The sequence below is a fragment of the Euleptes europaea genome, chromosome 17, assembly GCF_029931775.1.
Source record: "Euleptes europaea isolate rEulEur1 chromosome 17, rEulEur1.hap1, whole genome shotgun sequence".
NCBI lineage: Eukaryota > Metazoa > Chordata > Lepidosauria > Squamata > Sphaerodactylidae > Euleptes > Euleptes europaea.
The window spans coordinates 26228312-26255178 of record NC_079328.1 but is presented as its reverse complement, the minus strand read 5'-3'; the positions used below and the strand labels follow the sequence as shown (position 1 = coordinate 26255178).

Below are 26867 nucleotides of genomic sequence, written 5' to 3'. Positions count from 1 at the left end.
GGGTTTTGTCTGCAAGCCTTGCATGGCAGCACTGTCTTTTATTATTTTTTTGCTTGTTAGCTTGCTTGTCAGTTTGCACTGCTTGACCAATATATATTATTTGCACTAATTGATTGAGCTTGGTACTGTCTGTTTTTGCTAAACTTACTTTACAGTATTGGTGAGCATTTTTTGTAACCTCAAGGTGGTGGCTGGAGATCTCCTATTACAAGTGATCCTCCATGCGACAGATCCACATTGTTTTAAAAAGTTTAACTCAAGATCTTGACTTTCTGGTAGCCCTTAAGACAGTGATCTCTTAAAGTCAATTGACACATTACAGTTTGCATGGGTAGGATCAGGGTCCTTATCCTGTGCCCGAACAGTCCGATATGAATTGCAGAGAGCCAGCATGGTGTAGTGGTTAAGAGCAGTGGTTTGGAGCGGTGGACTCTGATCTGGAGAACCGGGTTTGATTCCCCACTCCTACACATGAAGCCAGCTGGGTGACCCTGAGCTAATCACAGCTTTCTTAGAGCTCTCTCAGTCCCACCTGCCTCGCGGGGTGTCTGTGGTGGGGAGGGAAGGTGATTGCAAGCTGGTTTGATTCTTCCTTAAGTGGTAGAGTAAGTCAGCATGTAAAAATCAACTCTTCTTCTTCCTCCTCTATTCCCACGTGTGGTGCACAATTTGGATCATGACTGTGGGGGTGGGGAGCCTGAAGCCCTTTTCCTGCATGTGCCGCAGTTGCAGTCTGAATTGGGCCCTGCCCAAATGGAAATTGAGGAGAACCATCACTCAGACCTGGATGCTACAAAGGACACAGGATGGGGACTCCACAACCCAACCTGTGTACTTCATAATGTGTACATCAACCCTGAAGTCCAGGCCATAGGTGGATATTGGTTGCTACTCTGGAGTCTTGGAAGCAGAGTGATCACAGTATGCGGAAAAGACAGTAACTCCACTGTCATCTCCAGTTTAAAAAGGCATTGTGAGTTTTTGTTCCCAGACAGAGTTGGCCTCACGGAAAGAAGACCTATTTTTAAGTCCAGATAACAAAAACTTCCTTTTGTTATCATCATCTTGTTACGGATGCTCCACTTTGAACAGCAAGAAGTTCCAACGTGTGAAACTGGGGACGTTTCCCTTTGGAGGGCAGCATGCTGCAGACTTAAAGACATTGTCTAGAATTCTTAACTGTTCCAACCGAAGACTTTTCTTCCTGGCCAGACGTAATGCCTTACCCCTCAACGAATTGTTTGGCAGATTCTTAGATAGTCCAATCGAACAGAGAGTCTGCCTGTGTGGAAAGGCAAAGACAGAAACACTTACCCATTTTTTATTCAGCTGTGATTTATATTCTTCTATAAGATCTTCTATTACTCCATTGATTCCACACTTTCCTGTATGTTCTCACGGCTACCACTTAATCTGTCTGCTGTCTGGTAAAAATAAGGCTGTCGGTAGTTTATTGTACACCAAAAGTTATAATCAAGTTACACCTAAATGCTAATTTATAATATAATATTATAATATTATCTTATAATATTATAATCAAGTTACACCTAAATGCTCATTTGCATACAGGCACTCATTTTGCACTAGAACTGGAATTTAAAGTGGAAAGTTCAGATTTGATAATAAAGATTGCATAGATTTCAATATTCCCTAACCTTCCCATTAAAATCTTATAATGTTATAATAAAGTTACAACTAAATGCTCATTTGCATATAGGTGCTCATTTTGCACTAGAACTGGAAAGTAAAGTGGAAAGTTTAGATTTGATAAGTAAATAAAGATTGCATAGATTTCAATATTCCCTAACCTTCCCATTTAAAAAAAACAAAAAAGTTTCTCTCAATGACTTCAAACCTGCCAGAAATGTTATCTCTTGACAAGAGAGTAAAGCATGACTAAAATGTCTTCTACAGATACCTAAGCAGATTAACATATTCCTTGGGGCACATCTATCTCCTTTTAACTAGCCTAACATATGGCTAACTAACCTGGGTTTGGTTATGCCCCATTGTCTGTGTGTTTCCACAGGGCATATTATTCCACCCCTGTGGTCTCTGAGGTGTCAGTACTTTCTGCTGGGTTTCTGTCTTGGCTGAAGGGGTTGTGGTTGTTTTTTTTAACCCAGAACATCAGAACTCGGGGTGTCTCCAACCAGTTTTCTAAACATGAAAAAGGAAGGAAGTGTGCCCTTGGAACACACAAAAACGAGGCTTTTCCAGGGGTCATGGGACCTGCATGGACAAAAACCATGTGAGTTAGAGACAGAAGTATGGAAGGGAATTGGATGAGGTTTAGTGGGCCATAAACCTGCCCGGATTCAAACCTGTGCTGCCATGTTCACATACAGCTCTTAGAGCTTTCTCAGCCCCACCTACCTCACAGGGTGTCTGTTGTGGGGAGGGGAAGGTGATGTAAACCGGTTTCTTCCTTAAGTGGTAGAGAAAGTCGGCATATAAAAACCAACTCTTCTTCTTCTACAGCACCCAAAGATGATTGATAGAGTTTTCCAACTCCAGCTTCAGAAATTTCTGGAGATTCGGGGGCAATGCCTGGAGAACCGGGTTGCCAATCGCCAGGTACAAGCTGGAGATCTTCTATTACAACAGATCTTCAGCCGATAGAGATCAGTTCCCTGGAGAAAATGGCTGCTTTGGCAATTGGACTCTATGGCATTGAAGCCCCTCCCCTCCCCAAACCCCGCCCTCCTCTGGCTCCGCCCCAAAAACCTCCTGCCGGTAGTGAAGAGGGACCTGGCAACCCTTCTGCGGAAGGGAGCTCTGTGGGAATGTGGTGTCATAGAATCTGCCCTCCAAACTTGCCATTTCCTCCAGGGGACTTCTTTCTGTTGTCTGGAGATCAGTTGTAATTTCAGGGAGAAGTCCAGGCTCCACTGGAGAAATTTACATGTAACAGCCCATTGTGATGTGTTAAATTTCCCCAGTGGGGCAAACAGCAGCTTCTCAGGGGCATTTCAGGGTGGGCAAATGGCACAGGAGGAAAGTCCTGCTCTGCACTCAGCACTTCCAGAGCTCATCCCAAACCAAACTGGGGGATTCATTCCAAGCACTAAACTCCTGGAGCACTTTTGTCAACAGGGCCCGTACAAAGTGATACAAAAGAGAGATTGGAGAGAGAGAGGCAAAAGATATCCGGAGGTAAAATAGTTTGTTTACTTGACTTGCTTAGGAATACAAGCAATATTGAAAATGTAACAAAATGGAAGTAAAATTGAACAAATGGGAGCATGAAGATAGTAAAGCAAGTCCCGAAAAGGCATATTCCCTTCATAGGGGATAAATAATACATTGTGATAGCTTTAGCAATACTTTTCATTAGAGGCTGGCATGGGGGATTCAATAGGGTTGAATCCAAGAAATACCAGGGTTGTGACATAGAGGCAGGCAATGGCAAACCACCTCCAAATGTCTCATGTCTTGAAAACCCTATGGGGTCGCCCTAAGTCAGTAATGACTGGATGGCAAAAAAAAAAAAAAAAAGACAGGAAGAGGATTGCTTCCTAAATATTGTCAAATGTGGTTGAGTGGCACCTATTTCGTAAGCCTGTGATGAGATTCAACATCCTATCAAATGCTCAGTGGTACAGCATCTGCTTGGCATGCAGAAAGTCCCAGGTTCAATCCCCAGCACCTCCAGTTAAAGGGACTAGGCAGGTAGGTGATGTGAAGGACCTCTGCCTGAGACCCTGGAGAGCCACTGCCAGTCTGAGTAGACAATACTGACTTTGATGGACCAAGGGTCTGATCCGGTATAAGGCAGCTTCATGTATTAATGTGGTCTGGTCAGCTTCCTAGATTGTTGAGCTTCAGAAGGCAGAGACACCAATGGAGAGTAAATGAACACAGCTAGCGGTGAAGAGGCTTTGGAAGGGTGAAAACCTGGTGGATCGGACAACGATCCTCAACACAAACACAGGGTTGTTGTACACTGCGCTATTTCCAGGTGTGAGCTTGCCCAGAGCTGGCTCCAGCCTGGCATTAACAATGCCTGCCTTTCTTACCTGATTTCTAGTATGCCTCCTGCTATGGGAACAAGCAAGCGGTGCAGATACTGGGCAGAAACAGTTACTTCTCGCTCTTTGCCAACCCACCCTGCCTGATCAGTCACCGGCAGCGGCTGGCATGCCCAGCACCAGAGATGACTCTACGGCAGATCAGCCACTTGATTCGCGTCTTACGGCAGTTAAACCTGCGGGATGCCAAGGGGAACAAGCTGCCCAAACCACAAAGGTGAGTGGCTCAGATGAGGCTAGACAAAGCCTGCATCCTCATGGGAAAGAGTCTCCCTCTTCCTTTTAGCTGCATTATGAACGAAGAAGCATGTGCATTGGTAACAGAGTTTCAGAACAGGAGTTTTCTGTGCTCTTTACCCCATCAATTTCTTAGGGGCTGCCATTTCCCCTGCGTTTTTCCCATTGTTGTACCACCAAATGTCTTTTAGAGGATTTTTTTGGTCAATCTACACCATACACCTGCCAACCTCCAGGTAGGGACTGGAGATCTCTTGGAATTACAACTGATCTCCAGACTTAGGGTTGCCAGGTCCCTCTTCACTGCTGGCAGGAGGTTTTTAGGGCGGAGCCTGAGGAGGGCGTGGTTTGGGGAAGGGAGGGACTTTAATGCCATAGAGTCCAATTGCCGAAGTGGCCATTTTCTCCAAGTGACCTGATCTCTATCAGCTAGTGATCAATTGTAATAGCAGGAGATCTCCAGCTAGTACCTGGAGGTTACACCAAGGAGAAAAACTCACTATCACTGTTAAGTAATACTGGCAATAAAGAAACAGTGCAGGCTAACTATATCAAAGACATGTATTCAAATTTCAAAAAAACAGTGTAAACACACAGACAAGACTAACAATAACAAAGGTGTCTATCTAAAGCAGTGGTTCCCAACCTTTTTTTGACCAGGGACCACTAGGACTTCTTTGTTCAGTGCAGGGACCCCAAGGTTCAAAATAAAAATTCAGAGAATTTGAAAATAAACTTTAATCATAACTGTTAGTTAAACAATAAACTTAGAATAATATTTGAAAATATATTTTTATAATAGAGAACTTTTAATTGAAAATATTAATTTATTGTGGGTTTATAACTTTGTTTCGTGGACCTTAATTTAGTTCTCGCGGACCCCTGGGGGTCCACGGACCCCCGGTTGGGAACCAGTGATCTAAAGTATATACAGAAATATGTACAAAAGCTGTTCTCAAAGTGACAGCAATATTCAAACAAGCAAGCAAGCACAATGGCTATCTCCAGCGGGACTAGAAGAATTCAATGTAGAATAGTCCAATGCTAATAGCTTGGAGTATCATCGTCCGCAGAAACAAGGCTGCTTCACGTTTTTTCAAGTGAAAGGTAACAGGGGAAACGCTATCCCGGATATTGTAGCGCTTTCACCATATGCTTGGCTTCATCAGCCTGGAAATATTAAGCGTACAAAACAGTTTCATATAATACGCTATACCATTCTTCAAAAATAAAGACTACTGAATAAAAGACTGTGTAGTTCCTTTCTTACCTCAGCCGTAGAGGACAAAGCCCACAGTATATAAGCCTTCAAGGAGGTTCTTATATTGGAATCAGAAGATTTCAAAATATATATTTTATTTTGTTTTTAATCCTTTTATTTTATAGCTCCCAAAGAAGCGGGCTGCTAGTAATTAGAATTAAAGCCAGTACCTGGAGTTTGGCAACCCTATCCAGACCAGAGATCAGTTCTCCTGGCGAAAATAGCAGATTTGGAGGTCTAACTCTGAAACGTCGGGATGTGACGTCACCCCATGGGTCAGGAATGACCCAGTGCTTGCACAGGAGACTTTTACCTTTACCTTTTAATTCTGTGACATCACATTTCCACTGAGGTCCCTCCCTTCCCCAGGCTCCAACCCCAAATCTCCAAGAATTTCCCAACTCAGTTTTTTAAAGCCTTCTGTGGCAAGCGGGAAGGTGACGATGCTCTTGGACTGCACTGCTCCCAAAAAGATTAGAGCAAAGCAGGTTTGGGAACAAACATATCAAGGAGGAAGTAAAGGATGGTTGGCACATGATTAAAGCATGACAGTATTTGGCTTTTGTTCCACCCACCCACCCACCCCAAAAAAAACAACCCCTAATCCAGTTTGGAAGCTGAAGCACAGAAAACTCTGTATGGAAACAGCCAAAATTTGTTTGTTGGGGACTGAATAGGACTTGGGCTAACTGGTGGAGATGGACAATCCACCAAGGCCAGTCTACACAGAGAGGTGGTGGAAGGAGTTGACAAGGGTAGCACAATCCCCAGGGCTCTAGGCCAATCAGGATATCCCTCATATGAAAAACCAGATACCTGGACACTTGGTACAACAGGGTCTCAGGGGCAGAGAGGTGGGAAAGGAAATGTCCCTTGATTCCTTGATCTAACCGGCTGCAGCCCGTATTCTGTAGCTCCATACATAGGAATGCAGGAGTAATAGCCCATTAATTTGGATGGAACAGGGTGGGGAGATGAGGAAATCCTTGAAAGAATAACACAGTCCTTACTCTAACTCAAAACAAACACAGGAAGCCAGCATGGTATAGTAGTTAAGAGCAGTGGTTCTCCAGACTCTGATCTGGAGAACCGGGTTTGATTCCCCACTCCTCCACATGAGCTGCAGATGCTAATCTGGTGAACCGAGTTGGTTTCCCCACTCCTCCACATGAAGCCAGCTGGGTGACCTTGGGCTAGTCACAATTCTATTAAGATCTCTCTCAGCCCCACCTACCTCACAGGGTGTTGGTTGTGGGGAGGGGAAGGTGATTGTAAGCCGGTTTGAGTCTCCCTTAAGTGGTAGTGAAAGTCGGCATATGTCTCCCAAGGTCAGTCTGGCAGGAGCTCTCCATGGTCTCTAATTGAGGACTTTCCCATATCTTGCTATCTTATCCCTTCCCCTCCAGATGTTGGGAATCGGACCTGGGACCTTCTGCATACAAAGCAGATGCGCTGCCTCTGGGCCACGGCCCTACCCCCTAAACATTTATTTTCTCCCACGCCAGGCTTTTTCCCCACAGAAGGGATTCTAAGTATCTTAATATCCAGAATAAAAAATAAAAAACACCCCAATTCCAAGGGACATACAAACAGAAACCTCTTCCTGCCAATGAGATTACATAACCCTCCACATAAAAGTAGGGTTGCCAACCTCCAGGTACTAGCTGGAGATCTCCTGCTATTACAACTGATCTCCAGCCAAGAGAGATCAGTTCACCTGGCGAAAATGGCCGCTTTGGCAATTGGACTCTATGGCATTGTTCTTCCCCTTCCCAAACCCCACCCTCCTTAGGTTCTGCCCCCCAAACCTCCCGCCAGTGGTGAAGGGGGACTTGGCAACCCTACATAAAAGTCTTCCTGGGTTGGTGCAGCACAAGCCAAGCAAGCTTACAAGCTGCAAGAGGGCTAAGAGCCAAAGGCCAAGACCCCTTTGTCTCCGGCCCTTTCAGCTCACGCTGCTTCTGGAGAAGGCCAGGCTCCGATTTACCTGTGAACAGGGGGGAGTGCAAGTCGCTTGACCAGAGGCCTTGTTCGGCTGGCTTAGATGTCAACTGGAACACAACACCGGCTCGGAGGTCATGAAGTTACTCCAAAGAGAAGGATTAACACAAGCCCGACAAAGAGGTCAAGTTGTAAGCATGAGAAGAAGTGGAAAGCGGAAATGTAGGCCTCGTTCTGATCCAAAGCAGCAGAAAAAAAACAGATAGGACCTCATAGGCAGTAGCTATGAAACTAACAAAGCTTAAGCTTAACCTACCTCAGGGGGTTGTTGTGTGGATAAAATGGAGGAGACATACGTACACCCCTTGAGCCCTTTTCAGAAAGTGTGGAGAAAAAATATGATGGAATGTGTGTGTAACTGAGGCTGAATATGGCTAGTATAATAATTCTGATTATGGGCTTTTTGTGTGTGTTTTTATTTCTATGTATTGCTCTATTTGTATTTTATCATGCTTTTATTATTTTGTATGTCTTGTACTTCTTTGTAAGATGTTTACTGCTCCTTCCATCCCCAAAAGAGACAAGCACATAGAAAACTAGCTTCTAAGGGAGAACCGATGCTAGAATCTTTCTCCCTGATACCTAGCTTTCTATGCTAAAGTTAGGGTTGCCAACTTCCAGATAATGGCTGGAGATCTCTTGCTATTACATCTGATCTCCAGGCGACAGAGATCAGATGTAATAGCAGGCAATCCTAGTCAAGAGGGATGCTTTTTGTGTGTGTGTGTGTGTGTGTGTGTGTAGGTGCACACAATCTTACAACCCCCACCTCCATTTTGAAGTAGTCCAGTCCAGTCCCAGGTTTACCACATCAGCTGCCACTGGTTAGAATCGGCTCAATCCATTTGGGTGAAAGATCCAGAATGGGTGAACTTTAGGTACTAGAGGAAGCATAGGGTTGCCAGCTCTGGGTTGGGAAATACCTTGTGCTTTTGGGGAGGAGCCTGAGGAGGGCAGGGTTTGGAGAGGCGAGGGACTTCAATGCCATAGAGTTCAATTGCCAAAGGGGCCATTTTCTCCAGGGGAACTGATCTCTATCAGCTGGAGATCAGTTGTAATAGCAGGGGACCTCCAGCCACCACCTGGAGGTTGGCAACCCTAGGGAAGCAGTAGGGAGAACATGGCTGGAGGCAGGAGGCCTTAGGACGCAGAAGGAAGAGGACTGTGGAGGGGCTGTGGCTCAGTGGTAGAGCATCTGCTTGGCATGCAGAAGGTCCCAGGTTCAATCCCTGGCATCTCCAGTTAAAGGGACTAGGCAAGCAGGTGATGTGAAAGACCTCTGCCTGAGACCTTGGAGAGCCGCTGCCGGTCTGAGTAGACAATACTGACTTTGATGGACCAAGGGTCTGATTCAGTATAAGGCAGCTTCATGTGTTGACTGAAGGTTGGAGGCAGGCTCTACAGAGAGCCAGATGCAAATAGGATCACCTGTCGAAGGAAACCTCAAACTCTTACTACACGGGATATATCATAATGCAGCCAGTAAGGGGAGGCTGGAGCCTTGCAAGCTAGCCAAGGAGACTTAAATAACACTTTCTGAAAACAAGAGCAGGGCCGTTATCACCAGGGCAGGCAGAGGGTTGGGTTCTTCTTACCAAGTCTGGCATCAACTCAGGAGACCTGAAATCTAGAATCTGCCCCCTGCGTCCTCTGGAAAAGAACAGGTGCAGCTGTTACATAAGCAAAGAAACCCTCTACTTTAAAAGAAAACTTAGCCAGCCCATCGTTCTACCCATGGAGCACTAAAACATGCCCCCCACATATTCCAGCCAATTTGCTGGGTGGGTGGAGAGCTTGAAAGGTGCCCATGAAACAGACTAAGGGTTGGCTGATACCAGGTCTCACTCTGGGGACTTGACTCTCCAGAGGACAGCCCTCCAGGTAGGGTTGCCAATCTCCAGGTACTAGCTGGAGATCTGTTATTACAACTGATCTCCAACCGATAGAGATCAGTTCCCCTGGAGAAAATGGCTACTTTGGCAATTGGACTCTATGGCATTAAAGTCCCTCCCCAAATCATGCCTTCCTCAAGCTCCGCCCCCAAAACCTCCCACCAGTGGCAAAGAGGGCCCTGGCAACCCTACTTCCAGGGCCTGAGAGCTGTGCCCCGCTGGACTCACAGGTTCTTTGAACTTGGCTGCCTCTGTCCCCCATTTACTCTTCAGGAGTCGCTCCAGCAGCTCCTCCGCAGAATCGCAGCAGTCCCAAGCCTCAGACCAGCACTGCCTGTCCTGCTTCCAGCCACGCCGGAACTCCAGCCCGCCGTGTGTCTGAGGGAGAGCCAGAGAGCCCAGAGACCAATGTGCAAGAGACTGAACTCCACCTGTCTGCTCCCAGCTTCCTCTTTCTCCCTCCCCCAGGCGATACTGGTGAAGCCGTGGTGGGATGGCTTACTCAAGCTGAAAAGGCGCCCTCAAGACCCACAGATTTATTGTCGCAGATCTCTTGATGGACTGAAGTGTACTCTGTTAGATGCATGAAGTGTTACTTTCTGTTGGCTGATATATGTAGACAGTGTTGGTCCACCCATGAGTGCACACATAATCACATGCAAATCAGACTGCTACAAAAAAAACCACCAATAAAACAATGCAGACTCAAGGGTTCATTCTGCTCGCTGAGGTGCTTTCTTCTAGCAGAAGGAACCTTTTTTGGGTGCCAGAGGTTTTGCTCTTGCATTGGGTAAAAGCTCCTTCTGCCAGAGCAAAAAGCACCTCTGCTGGCAGAACAGATCTGTGGGATCCCACTAGGCTTGCTTTTAACCTGGTTCCTCCAGTCGTCCCTTTAATAGTTTGATCTGCAGCAATTCCCAGGGTATAATCTTTACCCCCTATGCTATGAAACGCTTCAACAGTTCAGTTCCACTCTTAAAACAGTAAGTTGGCTGCAACTTGATGGCAAAAAAACAAAAACAAAAATCACCATTCCTTTTGGCTCAGGTTTGAATTCCTCCAGCCCTAAGGAGCCTTCCTCTAACTTAAGTGGTTCTTTGGTCGTAGGAAGCACCACTTCAAGTTAGGGCAAGTCTCCTTAGGCTGGAGGAAGGCTAAATAGGAAATCTAATCCTATTGGGAACCACTGAACTTATACTGTAAACCATAGATCCCTGTAAGCCCTTGGCCATCTATGGGAGGCAGCGGCTCTTAGACATCTCAGATGGAGTGTTTGATCAGCCCTGCCTGTGAGCCACCCTCTTTTCAACTGGAAAGAGCCAGGATTGAACAGGCAATCCTCTTTCCACAAAGCATGCGCTCTGATCATTGAGGTGCTACAGCTCGGGGGCCACAATGGAGCCCCACAGGTCCAAGCACTGGTTCCCTATATCTTGAATACTTTGCACTCTCTGGTCACAAAGGAAGCATTTGAGTACTTCCAGTACTCAAATGACAGCCAGGTGGAGCGGGAAAAGAGGGGAAGGCCGGTCCCACCTGCATCTTGTGATGTACCCCTTGGATACTGGAGGTGGGGGGTTCACAACTTCTAAGCAGGAAACGGTGTGCAACCGGCAGCAAAACCTTTTAGGTCATTTTATGAAAAGCACATCTTTGGGTCTTAGCTACATGGCAAATGTCTCTGTATTTGTGGCCTTTAGGGAGCCTGTCTGCCCCCTCTTTGGTTTAAAGGATTTAAAATGCTTGGGCCATGAGAGCTTCAGATGAGTTCCCGCTCCATAGCTCCATAATCTCCCTTCAATTTGTAGAGTGGGCATGAGAGATTTGGATTGTAGAGTCAATGAAGTTGGTAACAGAGAAAGAGGGGGGATGCTCCAGCATTAGCTGAATGACTGCAATCGCAGACTCAGGAAATAAAGGTTTGGTCTCTGCAAGGTGCTTTTCGAGGATCGTTTTATTGAATTCAGTACCTGGATCGTTGCAGGGTGGGAGAGAAGAGGGCAAGGTTGGACTCATCAGGCTACTTTGGGAGACCAGCTCACACAGAGCCGTTCGGGACTCTTTCCTTTGATTTTCAGTTCTCATTACAAAAATAATATTCTGTGTCTGCAGAGTTACTGTATGCTACCCAATTGCCAGAGGCAGTATGCTACCCAATTGCCAGAGGGAAAGCAAACCTGCTCTCAGTTTGAAACGATCTGGCAAAGATGTTAAACTCTGGGGTTATTTTTCATTAAAAAAAATATGTCCAGTGAAATAACTTTACACTAGGTTCTGACCATTCTGAGCTGATTCTCCCACCTCTGGATTCTTCCCATACAAGAAGGGGACCTCAGAGGTGTGTTCCTCCCCTATGTGTCCAGGTTGGGGGGGGGGTTTTCTGCTTGTGCCCTTCTCCTGGGGAAGGACTAGGATGGGTGGCAAGGGGCAGAACTCCAAGCACCCACATGCCGCAGCATCCCAAAATCTAATCCTGGCTCCTCAAGTCCGAAAAGGGTAGGAGGGTTTCTTCTCCCCCAGATGCTGTTGTGTATAGATCCCGACGCCCAGCTTCGCTGCTCTGAGCTGCTCCCACTCCCTCGAGCGAGGGGTCCCAAGTCAGAGGCAATGATGTGCAGGCTGGCTTCCTCTGGCCACTCTCACTCAAGCCAGGGCCCAGGAAGTTCCCTCCAGTCTACTCACCTGGTCCGGTGCCCCAAAATAGGGAGGAATGCAATGATATCATTCCAAAGCACGGAAAAGAAAGACAGGAGATTTAGGCTGCAAGCCCACGTGGGTTTACCTGGTAGTAAACCCCACTGAACCTGACGGGGCTTCTCAATAGACGCATTTAGGTTCAGTGGATTGAGGGGTGCCTCTCCCTTTGGACTATACTGGATAAGTCCTTGCAGAGACAACGGTAAAGGGGGGGAAGTAGTGTGTGATGTTTTCAGCAGGGGGGAGAAGGCTTAAAAGGATGAAGGCTTACTTTTGTTGGGGGGGATCCTGGCTTGCTGCACGTTTGCTCAGAAGTGAGTCTCTTTAGTTTCATGGAGCTCACTCCCTAACAAGTGTGTTTTAAGGCTGCATCCTTAATTGCAGGGTTTTAATCACATATTAAAAGTGCCTTATACTGAATCAGACCTTCATCACAGCACAGAGATTCTTCCCATCACCCCCTACCTGATCCTTTTAGCTGGAGATGCCAGGGATTGAACCAGAGATCTTTGGCATGCAAAGCAAACGCCGAACCATTGGCCGCAACACTTCCCCCTCAAAGACAGCATGGCAATATCATTCCATTTCCTATACTTTGTTCAAACTGTTTTCCTTGCTCCTGTAAAACACACTAGAATGGACAGTGCTTCGGAGCACGCGCTGAGTGTTTCCTGCTCACCACCGAGTGACCACTCACTGTGACTAAGGGAAAAGGGGGATAGCGGCAACTGTCCTGGAGAAACCCGACACTTCTCACAAAGAAAAAGATGCTGGGTGCAAATCTGTTTGGAAGCCACACCTCACACACAATCTTCCACAACTCTTGGAACTGGCAGACGTTATTCGCTAAATATTCAATCTTTACTGAGAGACAGAGCGGTGGACTCTAATCTTGTCAACCATGTTTGATTCCCCGCTCCTCCATATGAAGCCTGGTGGGTGACCTCGGGCTAGTCATAGTTATCTCTGAACTCTCTCGGCCCCACCTACCTCACAAGGTGTCTGTTGTGGGGAGGGGAAGGTGATTGTAAGCCACTTAATGAAAAGCGGGGTATAAAAACCAACTCTTCTTCTACTGTACAGGTGAAGCAACACCCATTGTCATTTTAAGCTTGTGGGGGGGGGGGTTCCAATGAGAGCTTCAATTGCCCAACTGCACCACCACTCAGCCTGGCTTGGCTCCTTGCTTGGAACAACACATAGATCGGGTGACGGCTGAACGGCTCCCAGCCCGACGCCAGGGTTGAGTCCTTCCCGACTGCTCCCTTTCAACCATTCCCTGAGCAGGCTGAACCACTGAGCCAGCTGGGCAAGGGGATGGAGAGAGGAGAATCTCCCAAGCCATGCCCAGCCAAAACAAAATCAGGACTGACTTGAAGCAGCATCCCCCCTGTGTGTCGGCCTCCACCTAGCCAGGCCAAACTATAGAATCATAGGGTGAAAACGCATGGGAGGTTTTGCCTTGGATTTGCCACTCTCTAAATGCAGATTTTCCCCAGCCAAATTCTCAAAACTCAAAAATAAGTCCCCATGCAGAGTTTTGAGAATTCAGATGGGGGAAATGTGCATCTAGACAGTGGCAAATCCAAGGCAAAACTTCCCATGCATTTTCGCCCATAGAGTTGGAAGGGACCACTAGGGTCATCTAGTCCAACCCCCTGCACAATGCAGGAAATTCCAAACTACCTCCCACACACACACACCCGGTGACCCCTACTCCATGCCCAGAAGATGGCCAAGGGGCCCTCCCTCTCATGATCTCCCTAACGTCATAGAATCAGCATTGCTGACAGATGGCCATCTAGCCTCTGCTTAAAAACCTCCAGGGAAGGAGAGCTTACCACCTCCCGAGGAAGCCTGTTCCACTGAGGAACTGCTCTGTTAGAAAATTCTTCCTAATGTCTAGATGGAAACTCTTTTGATTTCAACCCATTGGTTCTGGTCCAACCTTCTGGAGCAACAGAAAACAGCTCTGCACCCTCCTCTATATGACAGCCCTTCAAGTACTTGAAGATGGTTATCATATCACCTCTCAGTCTTCTCCTCTTCAGGCTAAACATACCCAGCTCCTTCAACCTTTCCTCATAGGACTTGGTCTCCAGACCCCTCAATATCTTTGTTGCCCTCCTCTGGACACATTCCAGCTTATCTATATCTTTCTTAAATTGCAGTGCCCAAAACTGAACACAATACTCTTAGGTGAGGTCCAACTAGAGCAGAGTAAAGTGATACCATCACTTTGCGTGATCTGGACACTATACTGATGCAGCCCAAGATCGCATTTGCCTTGGAAGTCACCCATTCATTAGTTTTCCTTTTTTCCCCTCTGGAAATAACCAACTCAGGCCTGACTACTTAAAGTTGTGAGACCAAATTCATACTCGAAGAATACACTGAAAGCCCACACTTCCAGAATGATCCTGCCATTCCTCCAAGGTGACGCACACATAGTACTCCAACCTCTAGTTTGTCCTCACAACATCCCTGTGAGGTAGGTTAAGCTTAGGGGGAGAGAGTGACTGACTCAAGACTGACCAGTGAGCTTTATGGGTAAGGGAGGGTCCGCATCCATGTTTCTCCCATCTGAGTCCGCTATCCTAACTGCTGCACCGCTCAAATTCTTTACTGGGCCAAGGGCCTTGCTTGCGCCGTGGTTTGAAGTTCAGCGACGTCAGCTGCCCTCCTTATTCATCACTCTTCTGTTTCGAGGACACAAGGGCTCAAAGCCACTACAAAGGGCTTTCAGAGACATCAAGATCCACCTCAACCCGTTCTTCTTTCCATGGTGATCTGCAGACTTGGCCAAATTGCTGAGTGCCTAAGCAGAACCCTCAGGTGCCTATCTGCTAACGCCCCTTCTCACTCCTGCCTCTTGGCCAGAGGGAAGGCATGATCTTGTTTTTTCTTTCAGAAGCAAGCATCTAGACCTCATGGCTGTGTGTGTGTGTGTGTAAAGTGCCTTCAAGTCGCAGCCGACTTATGGCGACCCCTTTTTGGGGTTTTCATGGCAAGAGACTAACAGAGGTGGTTTTGCCAGTGCCTTCCTCTGCACAGCAACCCTGGTATCCCTTGGTGGTCTCCCATCCAAATACTAACCAGGGCTGACCCTGCTTAGCTTCTGAGATCTGATGAGATCAAGCTAGCCTGGGCCATCCAGGTCAGGGCGACCTCAAGGTTACAGGGGGATTTTAAAAAAAATGGGTACCCCCCTTTCCCTTGGAAAATGAAGCACATTACAAAACACTGAAAACTCTGTTTTCTACTGATTCAGACCCAGTCCTGTCACCTCTGACTGGAAGCAGCTCTCGAGGGTCTCAGGTGGGAGGTCTTTCCCATCACCTGCTACCTAATCCTTTCAACTAGATGAGCCGGGGTTCAGCCTGCAACCCTTCACATACAAAGCAGATGCTCTGCTACTAAGCCACAGCCCTTATTTATTTAAGCTGTTCCATATTGAATCAAAATCAGTCTACTCTGCCTGGCAGCAACTCTCCAAGGCCTCAGATGGGAGGTCTTTCATATCACCTGCTATCTGATCCTGGAAGTGGGAACATCTGCATGCAAAGCAGGTGCTCTGCCACTGAGCCACAACCCTTTTAAACTACCTTATATTGAGTCAAGTTCAGTCTTGTTCATTCTGCCCGGAAGCAGCTCTCCAGGGTTTCAGGCAGAGGGATTCTGCATCACCTGAGGCTTTCAACAGGACATGGTGAGGATTGAACCTGGGGCCTCCTGCATGCAAAGTGCTTGTTCTACCACTAAGCCACGGCTCTTTAAAGAAGCAGCAGCCCTATACCGAGTCAGACCCTTGGTCTATCAAGGTCAGGATTGTCACTCTACCCCGACAAGCAGTGTCTCCCTGTCATCTTTGGCATCACCTACTAACTAATCCTTTAAACTGGAGATGCCAGGGATTGAACCGGAGACTCTTTGCAAACACAGTGCTCTGCCACAAAATCATGCCCCTGCCCCACATGGCTTTGCAACCCCCTCCCCTTGTCACCACCAAGAAAGCATCCATTTGACACTCCCGTAATGCAAGCCATAAGATTATTTCCCAGATCTGACCAGGATGTGGGCGCTCCACTCCGCCTGCCAGGAGCAAATCAGACGATCAACACAATTGCACTTACCTGTAACCGTTGTTCTGTGCAGACTCACACTGGGGACTGCGCATGTGCAGGCTGGCTGCAGAATCGAAGTTTTTAGCTTTTAAGGAACAAAGGGGGCGCCCTCCCCCCCAGGGCAGGTGCAATGGTTTCCCCGCCCAAACCATCACGTGCTCTGGAGGAGCGGCACCTTCTTTCCCCAATTCCTGCTTGCTTGCCGTGAACTCTTAGGATAACCAGACACATGATAAAGCAGACGAGAGTCACATGAACAGATGAAACTGCCTTATACTGAATCAGACCCTAGGTCCATCAAAGCTAGTATTGTCTACTCAGACCGGCAGTGGCTTTCCAGGGTCTCAGGCAGGGGTCTTTCACACCACCTACTTGTCTACTCCCTGTAACTGGAGAGGCCGGGAACTGAACCTGGGACCCTCTGCATGCCAAGCAGATGCTCTACCACTGAGCTACAGGCTCAGATCTCAGAGCAGGCTCAGATCTCAGGGCAGGAGGGAGGGAATGTGTGTCAGCACAGAAAACTCAATGAACCACTGTTACAGGTAAGTGCCACTCTGTTTTCATCTTCCATCTTCAGTGCAGCCCCACATTGGGATTTTAGCAAGCTACTCACCAAAAGGAGGCAGGGCGAGGCTCTTACTGAGATGACAACTGGAGTACTTCTTTTCCAACTTCCACATCGTTTCTGGATTGCAGGTCCGGTGCGTAATATTTCACAAATGTGTCTTCAGTCGGCCAGGTTGCTGCCTTACAGATGTTGGAGAAGGCAGCACATGGCTCAATAGTAAAACTAAAGTAAACCCAAATTGGGATATATGTATGAAAAGAACTGCAAGGGTGATTAATTCTATACCAAAACAATATTAATACACCAACATCAAATAATTAGCATACATCAAATAATGCACAGGAGCTTGAGGGAGGTCATATAATCTGTGTTGGAATGCACACGGAAACCTCAAACTACAAACAAGGCGAATAAGGATACAATGTATACAATGTTACAATGTATAAGCCTCAAACAAACAAACTGAAAAAAATGGATACAGTAAAGAAAAGTTGAAACAAGCCTCACCAGGCTTATATACAATGTATTTAAAGGTGGAAACAAAAGCCTCCAACACAGATTATATGACCTCCCTCAAGCTCCTGTGCATTATTTGATGTATGCTAATTATTTGATGTTGGTGTATTAATATTGTTTTGGTATAGAATTAATCAGCCTTGCAATTCTTTTCATACATATATCCCAATTTGGGTTTACTTTAGTTTTACTATTGAGCCACATGCTGCCTTCTCCAACAGTCTCCACTAGTTCCAGCATAGGTTATCCTCTTTGTTTCTAGTCTTTCAGATGTTGACAAGTGGCACTGTCCAATAAATGCAATGAAATGAAACCCTGCGCTCTGGCGGAGCGGGCATGGACGTCCAGTGGGCAGGATTTGCCCGTAGCTTCATAATAAGACCAGATTGCAGCCACGACCCATCTACAAAGGGGCTGTGGGAATGCAAACTTACCATTTCCTGGGTCCGAATAACAACTGTATAAAGCTTTATCAGCCCTAAATTGCTTGGTTCTGTGGATCTAATAAAACAGGGCATTCGTAACATCCAGAGAGTGAAAGGCTTTTTCAGCTTTATTTGTGGGGGATGGAAAAAAACACAGGTAATACCACAGCCTGTGCCAGATGGAACTTGGGAGACCACTTTTGGTAAGAAATTCAGGCTAGGGTGTAGGACGACTGTTTCATTGAAATTTTTAAGGAAGGGAGGGCCAACCCTTAGTGCAGCCAGCTCTCTGACTTGCCCGGAGGAAGTGACCGCAACTAGGAACCCAACCTTCCAGCTCAAGAGAGCCAGGGGCAAGGGGCTAATGGGTCAAAAGGCTCCATCATAAGATGCGAAAGGACTAAGGATAATAATCATTGGGGAACAATCCTAGCTGTAGGGGGAAAGACATTGACTAATCCCCGGAGAAAGTGCTGTGCCGATCTAAGTGAGAACAAAGAAGAACCTTCCAAGAAATCACGATAAGCGGAAATAGCCACAAGGTGTACTTTAACTGAGGAGGATGCCAAATTCCTAGAAGCAAGGGAGAGGCAGCGTAGTGTAGTGGTTAAGAGCGGCAGACTCTGGAGAAACGGGTTTGATTTCCCACTCCTCCACATGCAGCCTGCTGGGTGTCCTTGGGCTAGTCACAGTTCTCTCAGAACTCTCTATGTCCCACCTACCTCACAAGGTGCCTGTTGGGGAGGGGAAGGGAAAGTGATTGTAAACCACTTTGAGACTCCTTTTGGTAGAGAAAAGAAGGGTATAAAAACCAACTCTTCTTCTTCTCCATACCTCCGGCAGAAAGCATGTAATTGGGCACAAGCCTTCAACCTAGACCATTTATCACATTCTACCTATTTCTTCGAGTACGAATATTTGGTGGAAGGTTTCCTAGCCTTGATTAGAACGTCCTGTACAGAAGATGTGAACTTTAATTCAGTGGCTGTAACCTCCATGCTGTTAGGTGTAACGGGTGAATGTCGTGGTGTAGCAAAAATCACAAAATCACACAAGGTTGGAAGAGACCACAAGGGCCATCAAGTCCAACCCCCTGCCATGCAGGATCCCACAATCAAAGCACTCCCGATAGATGGCCATCCAGCTTCTGTTTAAAGACCTCCAAAGACAGGGACTCCACCCCCCCCCCCCCCGGCAGCGCATTCCACCGTTGAACCACCCTCACCATCACGAGCTGGACTATAGTAGGTAAATTCCGTACACAAGAGAGCATTATGTATTCTGCTCCTGACATCCGGTAGATTTAGAAAAAGAAGAGTTGCTTTTTATATGCCGACTTTCTCTACCACTTAAGGGAGACTCAAACCGGCTTACACATTGCATCGTGAGAGACAGGAGGGCTCTCACGATGCATGGCGGAGGGGGCGGAGAAAGAAGGCCCCTGGATTGCGCGCTGGTCATGATCCGGCCACATTGCATTGTGAAAGACAGGAGGGCTCCTAGCTTGCGCACCAGCCCCGATCCAGCCAGTGTGCATGGCGGGAGGGGGAGAGGAAAGAAGGCCCCTGGATTGCGTGCTGGCCATGATCCGGCCACATTGCATCGTGAGAGACAGGAGGGCTCCTAGCTTGCGCGCCAGCCCCGATCCAGCCAGTGTGCATGGCAGGGGGGGAGAGGAAAGAAGGCCCCTGGATTGCGTGCTGGCCATGATCCGGCCACATTGCATCGTGAGAGAGGAGGGGGATAAGAGCAGGCTGGCCGCCCCTCTTCAGAAGAGTGATGGGAGTTTTGCCTTGGGTTTTCCACTCTCAGGATGCACATTTTTCCCATCCGATTTCTCAAAAATCCCCCCTCTCCTCTGGGGCAGAGGGGCCAACAGTCCCTTCCCTTGAACATCCCCCCCCACGGGTCCAGCTGCCCTAGACTGAGCTGCCCCCCCCACCACCAGCCCCAGCGCGCGAGGAGCACATGGCGTGGTCCCGCCGGTCTTCCCCTGGAGCCGTCCGTCCGACATCCCCCTGGGCTTGGAGGTGTGGGCCCAGCTCCAAGGCCCATCCCGGGCGAGGGGCGGGGAAGGCGTGCGGGGACGGAGGGAGAGAAGTGCCAGGATTCTAGGCAGGCAGGCAGGCAGCCAAAGGGGCGGTATTCTTGTCCGAGCGCAAAACTCCCCCAGCCAATCACCGTTCTTGGGGGAGGAGAAAGGAGACGTCCCGGGGAGCGAAGCAAACATTTTTTCATGGGCATCCGCGCAACAAAACACGCTTCCACAGGAAAGATCGTCTCAAAAGTGGTTTGGATTGCCTCTCTTTTAACCCGGCTTATTTTGCTCGGGGGGGGGGGGGGAAACACGGATCTGCAGTGAATAACCAAAATTTGACTCCGACACAAATCAGTGTCGAAACAGCAGCAAATCTCCGTGAAGAATACCCCCCTCTGTGAGGTAGGTGAGGCTGAGAGAGCTCTTAATAGAACTGTAACTTGCCCAAGGTCACCCAGCTGGCTTCGTGTGTAGGAGTGGGGAATCAAACCTGGTTCTCCAGATTGGAGACCACTGCTCCAAACCTCCGCTCTTAACCGCTACACCAGATCTGGCGGGCCCAGAAGGGTGCTATCAATATACAATCTGTACAGTCTGCGTGAATTTTGCCTGGAACCTTGCTGAGGAGAGAAAAGAGGGGAAGGAATAAAACAAATGCCCTTTCCAGGGAATCTGAAACACTTCCCCGCCTGCTATATGTATGGCCCTCAGTGAAACGTGGTGTCGGATTGCAATTTCCCAAGTCCTGTCGATCTCTGCAGACAATGGTATGGTAGTGAAAGCTACCTCACCACACAGCCCTCAAGATCAACCATCCCCAGTATTTCACACTCCTAAACTTCTCCTGTTTTTTTGCTTTCCATTGAGAAAAGTACCAGAGCGAAAACAGCGAAAACGTCAAAGAACTGCAGAGATGTGTCAGAGGTAAGCGAAGAAGCTCCTACGATAGCGGCAGCAAGGCAGGAACGGAGGGAAGGATCACCACTCCTCCAGAGCATGTGACAGTCTGGGTGGGAAAACCGTTGTGCTCGCTCTGGAAAGGAGGGGCACCCCCTCAGTTCCTTAGAAACGGCAAAACTCCTGTTTTGTGGCCGGCCTGCGCATGCAAAATCCCAAATGCGGGGCTGCGCTGAAGACAGGAGTGAACAAGCTTGTTCCTCAGCCACTGTGCCACTGGTGCACTGCTGCCCCCTTGTGTGGACAGGATTAACTGCTGTTAATCCAACCCCAGGAGAGAAATATCAAACCCCCCAAAGTGAGGAATGTCTGTTCCTGCTTCAAGCTGCTTTGGAGGTCTCAAAGAGATATATGTGACTCTTACTGTGCTGGTTCTTGTCTGAAAAGGGGAAAGAGCTGTTTCTTTTCTCAGTGCAGAGGCAGAATGCACCTCACCTGCTTCAAATGAGACCCGGAAGAGTGGGGAAGCATGCACATTTCCCTCTTATGCTGCTTCCGTGGAACATAGAAAGTGGTTTTGGGGCTGATGTGGACAAGCCATCTCTAGCCAAGGGAAAGGCCCAGATAAAAACAGCCAGCAATCGATCCACAAGTCAAACTAGATTTAGACCTTGAGAAGATTCATTCGGATTCAGGCGAACACAATCCCAACAAGTCCTAAGTCTGCAATACAATGGCAAATTCTGTGTGGACGCCATTCATAGGATCTCATCTTGGTTGTTGAGATGGCTAAGTAAAATATACAGAAAAAGGACTTCCCCCAAAACAGTAGCTTTGCCAATTTCTTTTTTTTAAAAAAACAACAACAACCACTGACTGAGCTAGTGTGATGTCACAAAACCCTGGAGTGGCCTTAGGATAGGCTAAGAAAGAGAGAGGTATCTACCAATCTCACCAAGTTGCTGTTAGAAAGCAAATAATAGCACACAGAACTTTCCCCCTGCTTATCACATTTTCAATCCAGCCCATGAACACATGAAGCTGCCTTAAACTGAATCAGACCCTTGGTCCATCAAAGTCAGTATTGTCCTCTCAGGCCAGCAGCGGCTCTCCAGGGTCTCTGGCCGAGGTCTTTCACATCACCTACCTGCCTCGTCCCTTTAACTAGAGATGCCGGGGATTGAACCTGGGACCTTCTGCATGCCAAGCAGATGCTCTATCACTGAGCCACAGCCCCTCCCCATCTACCAAGGAGTTCAACAGCACTGCACCATGTTCTCCCCTTTTTTTACTCTGACCACAAGACAGTGAGGGACATTCAGCTAAGCGAGTGATGGCTCCAAGGTCACCCAGTGAGCTTCATGGCTGACCAGGGATTTGAACCCAGGTCTCCCAGATCCTAGTCCAACCCTCTAAGCCAGAGGTGTCAAATATAAGGCCCGTGGGCAGGATATGGCCCCTTGAGAGCTTTTATGTGGCCCGCGAGCCAGCCACCCCCGCCCCCCAACTCTCGATCTGGGTTGGCGAGGCCCGGCCCGACCAAGAGGCAATTTATGTCATATCCGGCCCTTGTAACAATTGAGTTCGACACCCCTGCTTTAAGCAGTTACATCATCAGCAGAAATGCAAGTGTTTTGACTATGGAGAACAGAACATGACTCACAAATCACCCCAGCAAAAGCGGAAGAGCAAAATAACTTTATAAAATATTTGTTTTAAATAATGGAACACACACAACACGCTTCCTCACCCACAAAGCTTTGAGAATGGCCTGAGCGGTAACTACCCCCAGGTGGGCTCAGCAGGCCTGGAACAGGGTACCAAAGGGTTAAGCCCAAAGAGGGAGAGCTCAGACCTCAGACCCCAACTGCACCCACAAGATATTCAGGTGTTTCCCTGGAGGAGAGGGGGCTCCTTACCCACTCCCCTGGACTGCAATGCAATTCAGCATCACAGATACTGATATTTGAGCCCGAAAACAAAAATTGCAAGCCCATCACTCCAAGTGCCAGGGCTCCTTCGCGTGCCTTGTAGACCTGCTTTTTTTTAAGACCGCGTTCCCACACTCAAACATTTGTCAAATCCATTCCAACAATCCCGCAGGGAGCGTAGCAGGCTTGCCCAAGCGAGGTCTGGCCACAAAGAACAACCCTTGCCTGCTTCTTGTCCCGGGGGGGGGGGGAGGGGACAAATCGCCCTGGCCCGTCGATGTCCCAAAACGAAGCAGGAATCTGCCACCCAGAGGAGACCTTCTGTCCCGCGCTCATACCCTAATCCAACACCATCTCTCTCATGAGGAACAACCAATGCTGTTGTCAGTGGTGTTGTCTTTCTCCGGATCTGTGTAGGAAGCTTTTTCTCTGGGAGTTTTGATCCTTCTCTTTGTAGAGAACTTTACAAGGCCAAGGAATGACCGTTCAGGGTGGAAAAAGAGATACCCAAACAATTACGTATCTAATTTCCAGTCTGTGACATGCTTTTTTCCAAGCCTCCAACCAAGTGACCCCCAAGAACATTCATGCTTCACTCTTCCACCTCTAGCTGCGAGACCTGAGATCTCTTTGTGGTTCAGGGACTATTTCACCTTACCGACCTACGATGATTGTCCTTTGCATATGATTTCTTTCCCCTGTAGGAAGACTCTGCTGGGCAGGAAGTCCTAAGATGGGCTTGTGAGAGGCTCTCGGATGACCACCAGCTCCCCTACCCAACTTTCTGCTAGAGACCACAGAACTCCACCAGCAACCAGGCTGACCTGCCACCTCTCCCAGAAGCAACTGGAGGGGGAACGGCGAACCTCCTTGCTTTCCAAGAGTGACCCCCAACACGGACTCGGCGTGCTGCTAATCAGGCCCCGGGGGTGCTCCGTCAGAAAGTGTTCTCCAGCAAGCAATGGCACCCACAGCCGGTGGGGCACACTTCCTGGGTGCGGAACCATTCCATCATGTGGCTGGTGTGCCCCCCGTGCCCACAGGTCAGACAGAAGTTGGAGGAGCCCCGCACGGCCACGTGGCAAATGGCGCACTGGAACGAGAAGCCCTTGCAGACGGCGCACTGGATGCCACGCACCTCGCTGCGGCAGTGGCTGCAGTAGACTCCGAACTCTGCAAGAAGAAGAAGAAGAGTTGGTTTTTACATGCCAACTTTCTCTACCACTTAATGGAGACTCAAACTGGCTTACAATCACCTTCCCTTCCCCTCCCCACGCCAGACACCCTGTGAGGTGGATGGGGCTGAGAGAGCTCTTAATAGAACTATGACTGTCCCAAGGTCACTGAGCTGTCTTCGGGTGTAGGAGTGGGGAAACAAATCCAGTTCACCAGATTAGCATCTGCTGCTCATGTGGAGGAGAGGGGAATCAAACCCGGTTCTCCAGACCAGAGCCCACTGCTCCAAACCACCGCTCTTAACCACTACACCATGCTGGCAAGAAGGTAGAAGACGCATTACATGGGAGGCAACCAGGAGACGAGGAGGACCTGCACCATGTACTATAACAAGGAGTGCTTCATGGTTTTATTGGCAAACTGGAACCTAATTGGTTACTAAAAAAAACCCCAGGCTTATTTTATTGTGATCTACTTGAACAGGGATCTGGAGAGGCACTCTACAAGTGGTCTGAGTTAACACGTCCCTTGGTTTTAGCCCTTCTTTTCAGACTGTTGCAGAGCTGGCTCTAGAATGCAACCCCCACCCACGTACCACTTCGACCGGCGAACCGAACTCAAAAGGTTTCTCTGCTTCTATGGAGCAGTCATATATGAGGGAGGAGGAGAAACAGGCCAGCAAATCCTAGTCAAAAAGGCTAGGTATCAGGCGCAAATGTAGCCAAGAGATCAAGCGGAAGGGGGGAGGGATATGAAAACAATCCAGCAACCTTCTGAAGTGGCAGTTAAGACGCTCCGTGAAGAACACTGGAGATCTGCAGACCACCTCATTTCAGGGATGCTCTTCAATGCTCTCGGTGTCTGCGGCTATACTTATTTATTTACTTCAATCATAGTACGCTGTTCTTGCAAAGGCTTAAGGCAGATTGCAGGATAGTAAATAAGCTATATAAAACAAACTATGGATATTGCATAAACAAGTCTAGATGTCTATTGCTTCATCAGGGGATCCACAAATGCGCTTGCCAGTGGGGAGTGCATTTTATTGTTATTCTGGAGAGTGCCTCACCCTGCCGAGATCCTAGAAAAGGCTGGTGACTCTCCCACACCTTGCAGCACGTTTTGTAAAGTAGGGAAATGCCTTGCTACTTTCAGAGTCTCTCCCAGACATGCCATGGCAGGGCTGACTCTTCTCCAGGGACCTTCCTGGCCTTCCAAGTTGAACACTAGTATATGTAACGGGAAGCATGAGAAGTCTAGATGTCCAAAACTATGTGTGTCCTTTGCTGCTAAATAAATGGAGGCCCTCCCAACCCATGTAACAATAGATCCCTTCCTCTACACCATCCTCTGTTGTCCAAAGGTATTCCTGAACTTCTTTCTCTCCCTTGCTGCTGCTTATGCCTGCAAGCTCCCTCCCAGAACCCTTCCAATCGCTCCTCAAAGGGCCGTAGCTCAGTGGTAGAGCATCTGCTTGTCATGCAGAAGGTCCCAGGTTCAATCCTCGGCATCTCAAGTCAAAGGGACTAGGCGAGTAGGTGATGTGAAGACCCCTGCCTGAGACCCTGGAGAGCCACTGCCGGTCTGAGTAGACAATACTGACTTCGATGGACTGAGGGTCTGATTCAGTAGAAGGCAGCTTCATGTGTTCAATGTCTTCCACATAGCCTAAGAACACACAGCTGCATTTGAAGAAGAGTTGGTTTTTATATGCCAACTTTCTATACCCCTTAAGGGAGACTCAAACCGGCTTAAAATCACCTTCCCTTTCCCTCCCCACAACAGACACCCTGTGAGGTAGGTGGGGCTGAGAGAGCTCTAACAGAGCAGTAACTTGCCCAAGGTCACCCAGCTGGCTTCTTGTGTAGGAGTGGGAAAACAAATCCAGTTCACCAGATTAGCCTCCCCCGCTCATGTGGAGGAGTGGGGAATCAAACCCGGTCTTCCGGATCAGAGACCACCGCTCCAAACCACCGCTCTTAACCACTACACCACGCTGGCTCTCTTGCACACATTGCACATGCTTGCACACATTTCCCCCCATCTGCCCCTTAGATCATATCAAAAGAGCCTTATCCTTCTGCCAGCTTGTACAATACAGTCATTCAATACCTTTTTCAGAGGGACTAACTGCATCATCACAGAATGGGGCTCTCGTTCAAAAGCCAGGAGGGCTAGCTGTGCTATTTCAGCTCAGATGGACAAAGGCCATTGTTGCTTTTGGAACAGGACTGATGCAGAACCCGGCCACCTTTGCTTGCCAAATTCCATTTTAAACTTATTTATTTACATTTCTACTCCGCCCTCCCCAGCCGCAAGCAGCCTTTCACTCACCAATCCCCTTGTGAGGCTCAGGGGGACAAGAGACAAACTTGAGGACTTCAGCCCGTTTCTCTCGCAGGCCCCAGCGGTAGAGAATCTCCCCGTAGCACTTCTTGAAGTCGTCGAACTGCTGGGTGTTGGCTGGGTCCAGGAGCCTGGGGAGACAGCCCCAAAAGCCTCATGCCCAACTGAAAAGGACACCTCAGATACAAATAACTGCATTGGTTCATATCTACTCCCTTGGCTCTGGCCACCCCCAACCCCCTGAGATTTAGCCTGAAGAGGAGAAGACTGAGAGGGGATATGATAACCATCTTCAAGTACTTGAAGGGCTGTCATATAGAGGATGGTGCCGAGTTGTTTTCTGTTGCTCCAGAAGGTCGGACCAGAACCAACGGGTTGAAATTAAATCAAAAGAGTTTCTGTCTAGACATTAGGAAGGATTTTCTAACAGTTAGAGCGGTTCCTCAGTGGAACAGGCTTCCTCAGGAGGTGGTGAGCTCTCCTTCCCTGGAGGTTTTTAAGAAGAGGCTAGATGGCCATCTGTCAACAATGCTGATTCTATAACCTTCAGCAGGGAGAGCATCTTGCCCATCTTCTGTGCATGGAGTAGGGGTCACTGGGGGTGTGTGGGGGGTAGGTAGTTGTGAATTTCCTGTATTGTGCAGGGGGTTGGACTAGATGACCCCGGTGGTCCCTTCCAACTCTATGGTTCTATGATGGAAATGTAGACTGTAAGTTCCGTGGG

The 26867-nt window shown here is 48.2% G+C and overlaps 1 protein-coding gene across 2 annotated transcripts in view; it reads right to left on the bottom strand.

Annotated features, from left to right (window-relative positions):
- Positions 1-23550: 23550 nt before the first annotated feature.
- WDR59 (WD repeat domain 59) overlaps positions 23551-26867 on the bottom strand; it is a 55658-nt gene continuing 52341 nt past the window's right edge. For both annotated transcript variants that reach the window (XM_056862463.1, XM_056862462.1), the window contains 2 exons: positions 26132-26274; positions 23551-23794 (listed from right to left, as the gene is read on the bottom strand). In XM_056862463.1, coding sequence (XP_056718441.1) covers positions 23559-23794; positions 26132-26274 — 379 coding nt within the window. In that variant the 3' untranslated portion in view covers positions 23551-23558. The remainder of the gene's footprint in view (positions 23795-26131; positions 26275-26867) is intronic.